The following is an 8,916-nucleotide window of genomic DNA, read 5'->3' as shown; positions in this document are numbered from 1 at the left end:
AAACTTGATTTTTCAGGAGAACGTTTTTAAGGTTTAAAAGTGTAACACAATGTATTAAAAATAAATATCAAGCCACTTATTGAACTTTTTACTGTGCAACAGATCGTTTTTGGTAAAACCTGAAGGTTTTTTCTCCATTTGAAAAATATTTAGTTTATTTAAAAATATAATTAAACAATACCTTTTATTAAAAATGCAAAAACAATACTTTCTGCCCTGTAGCGGGTAAATATTAAGTTAAAAATATGCCGCTTTTGCTGGGATATAGTACATTTTCTGGGTATTCCGAAAACATGCACAACTGAAAATTGACGAATTTTGATTTATGACGTTCTTGAAAGGAGTGAGCGATATACAGTTTACGTAAAACAATAAAAATTATGTAGTAAAGTCTGCATTCTGTGTTTTAATTTAGTCTAATGGTGATTTTTCATCTGAAATCAACTTTCATTGGCCTTCAATATTGAGACAATAATATGTAATCTCTTGGAAGAAATTACTTTGAAACAATTTCATAGCATATTTCATGTTTGTAGACTCGTTTTTTTGTTGTTGTAAATCTTAAACAGTATAAATCATTCAGGTTTTGCAGAATACTTCACATAGTACTTATTTATTCACATTACTGGTTATATTCGTATGTAACTGTATATTGTGACAGAAAATTCCTGGTAGAAAAATATATTTAGTAATTAATTATTTTATTATGAACCATGTCATCGGGGCCATCTTTAGAGATGTGTGACGGATATGACCGGGGTGAAAATCTACCCAAGTTTTGAATTGAAATTAGCAATCCAAAAGTTCAGTGCGATTAGCCATGCTAAAAAAGTCACCAGATTTTTTTCGAGGAAAACAAGAATTTATGATAAAAAACGGGTTCTCGCACCGGCGTCGCATTCCCTAGGAATGGCCCCGCATATCATCACAACAATGCGCAACCATAAAAATCAAAAAAATATATATATGTATAATCAAGTGTATGGAATTGCGCCATGAATATAAGCTGTAAACATTGATTCTGAACAGTATTTGAAAATAATCTTAGAATTACGTATGGTAAAAGCCCCTTCACAACACTTCCATTATAACATACTAAAAGAAAACTTAGGTAAATGTTTCCTTATTGTTGCGTGTAAATAAATCGCTATTAATAAATTTATTTTAACCAATTTTTTTTGTGTTATTACTTTCTCCCACTTGCCATTTATCAAATTTCCCTTGATTGTCATGAATAAAAATAAAATATGTCATTAACTTAAGTTAAGTTTTTCCTATCTTGACAATTTTACATTTCCAATTTCCTTCTGAGGAAGTTCTTTATACATATATTGATAATAAAACTTTAAGAGCAACTTTATCTATTTTGATTTCTATATAATGCTAATTTTTACGAGAATTGTCTCCTCTAGTGCTTATTTAAGATTTTGTCCAATAACATTTATTTAACATATCTAATATGACTATTTTTGTCTAAAAATATTGTGTTAGCACAGTTAATATTTTAGTTTCTTCTTCTTAAAACATCCGCTCCCTATGTGGAGCATATGGAGTCTACAAACTGTCTCCAGGCTTTTCTATCGGCTGCCAGCTACCTTGGATCGTCCCAAGTCAGGTCCGTGTCCCGAAGTTCAGGCGAGAACTGCCAACGAATTGTCAGCAGTAGTCGTCCTGGGCGGCGTGAATCTGATAAAAGAGGCAAGCTTGATTAAGGTTCTCGGTAGGCGTGCGGAGTACATGGCCAAGCCAACTGAATCGCCTTTTCTTGACAATAGTTGTGACCAAGATTTGCAAACAACCGCACGCCTAAAATTCTTCGCAGACACCTGTTTTCAAAGCTAAGTACACGACTGCTCTGGGCCCTTGTAAGGTGCCACGTTTCACAGCCGTATAAGAGAGCAGGAATTGTAACACACTAAACTAAATTATATATTTTAGTGAAGTGTGTTAAATTATTTTTATTGAAATACTGGATTTAACTCACAAGGAATTGTTATCAAGGCATTATACATATCTCAACAGAGGAATAAGTTTTTTTTTATTAATAGGAAATACGAAAGTTACGTTGATAGGTTTAGGTGATGCATTTTAATGAATGGCACTTCGAACTGGCATTTTATTAAATATTTCTTATCACATAGAGTATTTGTCAAAGAATAATAGAAGTTCAATAAATGTATACAGGCGGACCCCAACTTTCGCACATGATTGGTTCCTGAAAAAAACGTTGAATGTTTGAAAGTAGAGGGATAATTTTTTTTAAAAAACATCAAAAATTGTACATTTGAATTTGTTTTTATAAAAAACTACTACTTAGTACATATTGAATAAAAATTATATTTTCTTAATAAACTTAACTCTAGAGTTGTATTTTACTTTTTTTATTATTTTCTTTATAGAGAGTTCTGTAACATGAAGTACCATTATGGATCGCCCTACGCACTTGAGATATGCATTCTCCATTGGGATCACATTCAATTTAGTACATACATAACACAGTACGGACCTGGTTCACATGCATTTCATAGTGTGAAAGGGAATCAACTGCACGGAAACAAAACATTTTTGCATTATTGCTAAAAAAATAATAATAAATTTAATATGCGAAGTAGCGAATTGTGCAAAAGATGAGGTCCGCCTGTAAAGAATATGAATGCTAGACAGTTTATAAAGTGATCCCCAAAACCAAACAGCAACAGGTTGCAACTTGCATTGTAAATGTCTTAACTTCAAAATTATCTGCTTCTCAAAAAAACTTCATCTTTGTTTAAATATTTTTAAAAATATTATTTTTGCTCAATGATCGCTGTCGGCTTGATGAACCAAAAGCAAATCAGTTATCAGAACTTAACTAACATAATAGAGAAGCCATCCGGTGACCCCTTAGTATATAAAAACAATTACAGGTGTCTTGTAGAAAAACTGAAGTCAGTAGATTGGTTGTTGGACTGTTTGTGTAATGAATAAATCTTTCCTAAGAAACCCACATTATTTGACTTCTTCACTATAATTTATGAAACTAGGTGTAGATAAGGTAAGGAGTGACTTAATTCATTATGTTGGTAAGTAGTATGATGGCATTATAAGAAACTACTATTTATTATACGTTATTTATTCAGAAGAATAATATTTAATTTGAAACAGTATTTTTGTAAAAACAGGTGCATCTCAAGAAATTTAAGAATCATAAAACTTATATGCCATGGTGGAAATAGAAACTTTACAAAATGGTGTTAAATGGACATATTTTTTTACTTCATTAAAATTTATTTACAACAGTGATAATGCTACAATACATCATTTCACAATTAAAAAAATTATTATATGTAAGTTTACAATCATGTTCTTGGTAAAAAACATTTTTTTTTTATCTAGATCATTTTAAATTTACAAAATAGAAAAGTAAAGACAAAATTGCGTTTTCGAAACTTTTATTATTATTACGTTCATTTTATTTTTGAAAAGTAAGTACTGTACGAAATACCTGGCTGTGTAATAGCTTTTGAGACGGCTGGCAACACCAAGCGTCACCTATGAAAATAAGAACGGAAAAGTGAATAAAAAATATGTCGCTTTGTTCTTCCGAAGCGACACGAATGCTCTTTAATAAAACTTTATCCGGCATCTTATATGTCAATAACAGTATTATTCAGCATATTTATCATTTAGGAAATTCAATACAAACAAAGGCTCTTCTAGCGGAACGTAGTCAATTTCGCGCCATTCCAACGGTAGAACAATTTACGCGAATCGCATAATCAGCAACCAGTATAAAGTATGAATTTAAGATTTGATGGCTGAAATGTTTTTTTTTGTAGAACATGTAGCACGCAGTTATTCTTTTAACATCAAAAATATAAATATTTAGATGAATATTCGAAAATAATCCGGCACACATGCTGCCAATAGAAGAAAGCCAACTAAGCGGAGTGAAGTGAGTGGCGAGCGGAAAGAAGCGCAGGAACAACTAGCTGTTTAATGGCGGAATCAAATTGTCCGGGCTATAGTGATTTCTCTCGTTTTGCGTTTTATACTTTAGTTCTTTTCGAAATGCAAGTTAAAAAATGTATTTAAAATGGTACTACGATTCTGTAATTCCGTCGAGTGGTCGTTTCGGAGTGTTTTTGTGTATGTTGTATTAAATCGTAACGATATGTAACCTTTTCCCCTAACCTCCTTTCGCACTAATGGAGATACGTGAATAATGTCGACCGTCGGAATGTGATCGTTTTCTCTCGCGCTGTCGTATACGAGTGTCTGTGAAGTGATAGAAGGTCTACGGTAAAGTAAAGTGATGGAAGATCTACAGTATTCCGCGCGTTCAGTATTAAATAATTACGACGTAACGTAGAAATCTCGATTTCGTTCGCGTGACGGGTGTCGGCGGTTTCGCCGCCGCGCGAGCCGAACATGGCTGCTACGCAAGCCGAAACTCAACAAAACGACGCGAACAGTGACCGAGTGCCGGGGGAGCAACACTCTGACTCTAGAAATGCGCCGTTGCAGAACGGAACGGATAAAAACGTCAATCGGGCCGACGCGAAGGCCAAGTCGCCCGAGCCGGGGGGCGCGGGCGCGCAGGAGCACTACCAGTACCGCGGCTACCCCGAGGCCGGGGGCGACGCTTACTACCCGCGGCCCGGCTTCCCCGGCAAGGTGCCCCGCTCGCCGCACGGGCCGCCGGCGCAGCGCTTCCTGTCGGGCCAGAGCATATCGCAGCCGTCGGGCCCCACGCCCACGCTGAACTCGCTGCTGCAGGCGGGCGGCGCGCCCCCGCTGCGCTACCCCAACAGCTACGAGGCGCCCGCGCCCGGGCCCTACCCGGCCTGGGGCCCGCACCCGCCGCGGCCGCTGGCGCCCTCGCCCTACGGCCCGCAGCCCTACCGGAACCCGTCTCCGGTGAGTCTCCCGTCTCCCGTCACTCTGCAGCTCTCTACCTCTGTACTTCTCTACCTCATGTGCTCCTGTCCCTCGCCACGCAATGTGACAGCTCGAGCGTTCCGACTATGCTAGTTTCGCTCACCCTTCTCTTTTGTTTCTAGACACTTTTTATAAATTAACAAATGCATCTCAATAATTTTAGTAATATTTTAGGTTAGTGTAGATATCTAGAGAAATAAGCTAAGCCATTATGACAGATTTATTTTGTGTGTTCTACGCTGTTTTAAACTTACCGATAATTTTTCGCCATACCATAGTTTATATATCTACTTTCAATTATTATTCACAGTTATTTCCGCATTACATATACTTACCCTTAACCGCAATGCCTACCCACCGTATATGTTATCGAGCGTCTGTACTCGGATGGCAGACAATTTTATATTTTAGGATTTCGTAAGAATGCATCGTTTGTTGTGATTTATAATCAACATTATGTCACCGATTATAATTTAGCGTGTCGCTATATTAAGACATCGTGTTATTGTTTACATTATAGTTGTTATCAATTATCAGTCGGTGAGAATTGAGGATGGTCTCGTTTGTATGAACCCAAACTGGAACTCGACCAGATAGTGCCGATAAGCCGCAAATAATTAAAAAATAATTAATTTAATTAAAAATATGTCAATGAAAGCAAATTAAAAAGAAATAGAATTGCGAGAAAATAAGTAATTTATTCATATATTTCATCATGAACATAATTACAAATTCCAATAATGTCCCCTCACTAAGTTCTCCCGTGCCGAGGGCACATTTTACTATACTTATTTATAAGTATCGTGACACTCTCATGTACGAGTATTTCTTACCCCCGTAGTATTGAACTCTGGGGGTAAGAAGTACAATCAAATCCAATATTACAATATATGGAACAATTTCAAATAAATAAAAATACTAAAAATCATGCGCTCGTATATTTTTAAAACGAGTTAATAAGCCTTTGTTGATTGTATTTGTTTTTTTTTTGCTGGTCGGATAATCCATTGTATAAGATTTTTAAAAAAATAATCGTTGTCTTGAAAATAAACGTATAATTATGGAGTTAGTGAGAAAATGTTTTACTTTGGGGGTTTCTCTAAATGCTATTTTATATTAAAAATACAAATGTTGAAATACAGTAGATTCTCAATTATCCGGTAGTCGTAGTAACTGCATTGCAGATTCACCGGGATGGTGAAATATATAAAATATAAATAACAACCCAAAATCAACAGAGACGAACAAGATAATGAGATGGGATCATTTTTAGGGCTCAAGGTGATCCTTTTATTCACAATATTCACCATTGAACTCTAGTTTAAAAAAAAAACACGTCATTCGAATGAACATTTTTCATTTCACATACAAATTTCAGAGCTGCTGGATTTTTTTATGTAAAGTAATAAGAGATGAGACCTTTATTTGTGTATGTGAGATACTTACAAATATATTTGTAACCAGTTATTTTATTAGCCATACTTTTACACATTCGTAATTGTTTATTTACAAATATTTAGTCTATTTTTTTATATTTAATAATAGTAATGAATAATCGAAGTTGATAAAACAGTGATGTTTTATCTAAGTCCCTTTTCTTTCAATCCCAGATAATCGACAATATACTGTATATATTAAGGTTTTTCATACACCTGTTTTTTTTGTATTACAGCAAAACCTCGATATTACGGACCAATTGAGGGAAGTCCGTTATATAAAAATAGGTTCAAAATAAATAAATAAAAATTTTAATATTTACACTATATATAGATATAAACAATACAAAACACAAACAAAATTATATTTATTGTCTTCAGTCACTCGTCGTGAAGTGACCGTTGCTGTTTGATATCGACGCGCTTGCTTTCGGTAATCCCGCTATGAAAAAATATTCATGTTTTGTTTATACTTTTATGTTTTGAGACATAATTTGTGATTATCATGGCCGCCAAAAAATGTTTACATGCGGCGAAACTTGAATTTAAGCACGTGTAATACTAACGGGTCCTTTCTATTTTTTTACAATTGTCCGGATTTTTGTCCGTTATATCCGAAGTTCGTTAAATAGAGGTCCGTTATATCGAAGTTTTACTGCACCGAAAATATATCCAGTTAGACAATAAGGCGGCTATAAATAGCATAAATCAATTTAGTTTTGCTCTACGTAGCTGTAAAAACTGTTTTTTTTTTTTACATTAAAATGATTATTGCGGTAGGTTCTTATAATAGTCATGTTACGATGTTCTCATTCTGGTAGCATTGACATTGATATTGGCGCCAATTATTTCTGTGTCCCGCCCCCTCCAATGTCACCATCAATTCTCGCTTATGCATATTAAAATAGCTTAATTAAATCTCATTTTATTTATGAACCGGTGTTTTTATCAGATTTTGCCCGTGATTCGAATTATGGTAATGTTTCAATGAAACAGTCTCTTTACTACAAGTTTTTTTTAGAATTTTGGACAGTTAAACTAAGTAAAAATAGGGGAGACATTTAACATCTACTCGGTAACTGCCACTAATTATGAGGAAAGGTAAACCCTCCGGACCAACAAAGGTAAGTCCTTCGAGTCAACAGAGGCAGGCTAAAAAAGTCGACACTTCGGGTTAAGCCCTTCGCCTTGATATTGATCCGCTCTTAGGGTCTCTATGACATATATTTTGTATTTATAAATCGTATTTAAGTTTACGATTCAAAAATATAATTTATGCCTTCCTGTAAGCTGGAAGGCGGGCAACACGATAATATTGTAAATCGAGACTGTTGTAGTTCCGTGATACGCCCTTACATCGATACCATCTCCATTCAGCTCATCGCTCTGTCAATCTGCTCGGCGTCATGGAGCGTCGCTTTATCTTCCACTGCCAATCCGCGAAATCCCTCAATCCAGAGGTTTCGCCTTGCTGCCACTCGCTGACTCGTCGCATAGATTCCCACTCCGTAGTGGACGGCCTCGGCTGCTCACGTAACTCCCCCTCTGCCCGTCTCCCGCGGAGTCCTTCGGCTCTAGCTGGCTGTAGCGCCCGTGCGCGGCCCACGCGGCCCACGCGGCCCGCCGAATCAGACTTTGGGAAAGTTCGGACGAGTAAAAACCTTTCGTGTCTCGGTGTAAAGATGTAGGTTATAGTAGTTCGGGTACTAGTTTCTAGCCGCTAGCGCCGCTCGATGAGCGACGTACCAGAGGCAGCGTAGGGCTCGGAACAGTCTGCTAACGTACAAGTTTATAGAAGCGTGACGCGAACGCTCTTGTGATTTCCTTTCACTATATCGATGCTCGGCTGCAACTGGTCATCGCTGGTATATCTCCACTCGAGATAATTTCTAGTATGCGCGATGTAAGAACAGCCCGTTTCGATAATGCGCATAACTATCCCATATCCTGTTTCTTGACTAATCCCGCAAGAAATTGCATCCAGTCGAGGTGAAAATGACTACTGTACTGAGGAGCCCGAAGGACTAGATGGCAATAAAGCTATCTTTGTTTCTCCAATTCACTATAATTCGCGTAGCTTTTGTCATTCGTGAAGTTTTATCAGACATCCACATAACCGAGTTGCTAATGTTATGACAAATTGGTTTAGTTGTGCCTGTTTAGGGATGGTATTGTGTGGCTGTTGCGGAAGCTCTTCCTAATAACTGCTACCATAAAGTTTTTACAGCCCACCTGTTCGTAATGCGGGTACTGAGTACCTACTTTGTAGAAATTATTTAGTGATGCTTGGTTCTCTATTCGCTCGTTCTGAAAGACCTAGACTCTACCATTACCCTCTACACTGACTTCAGTCAGTTTCCCGACTAAATTAAAGAAACGTTTATGCGTATAAAGGTATAATATAACATACATCGGTAGTAAGTCAAGCCGCTCGTGGAACATGCATTAACATTTCTAAGGCAATATTATTTTGTAACCCCATTAATGACAGAATGATCCACATCAAACTGAACACTCAACCCTGCAAAATGAATATTGTACAAGTGTATGCACCGACTGC

The 8,916-nt window shown here is 36.7% G+C and overlaps 1 protein-coding gene across 1 annotated transcript in view; it reads left to right on the top strand.

Moving 5' to 3' along the window:
* Positions 1-3,788: 3,788 nt before the first annotated feature.
* Positions 3,789-8,916, top strand: part of osa (trithorax group protein osa) — a 124,782-nt gene continuing 119,654 nt past the window's right edge. The window contains 1 exon segment of the mRNA XM_088263571.1: positions 3,789-4,899. Coding sequence (XP_088119697.1) covers positions 4,411-4,899 — 489 coding nt within the window. The 5' untranslated portion in view covers positions 3,789-4,410.

The sequence above is a fragment of the Brachycentrus maculatus genome, unplaced genomic scaffold (genome assembly GCF_059751285.1).
Source record: "Brachycentrus maculatus isolate JH-2025_06_01 unplaced genomic scaffold, ASM5975128v1 h1tg000201l, whole genome shotgun sequence".
Classification (NCBI taxonomy): Eukaryota; Metazoa; Arthropoda; class Insecta; order Trichoptera; family Brachycentridae; genus Brachycentrus; species Brachycentrus maculatus.
Note: the sequence above shows the minus strand (reverse complement) of the source record. Positions and strands in the feature narration are given on the sequence as shown.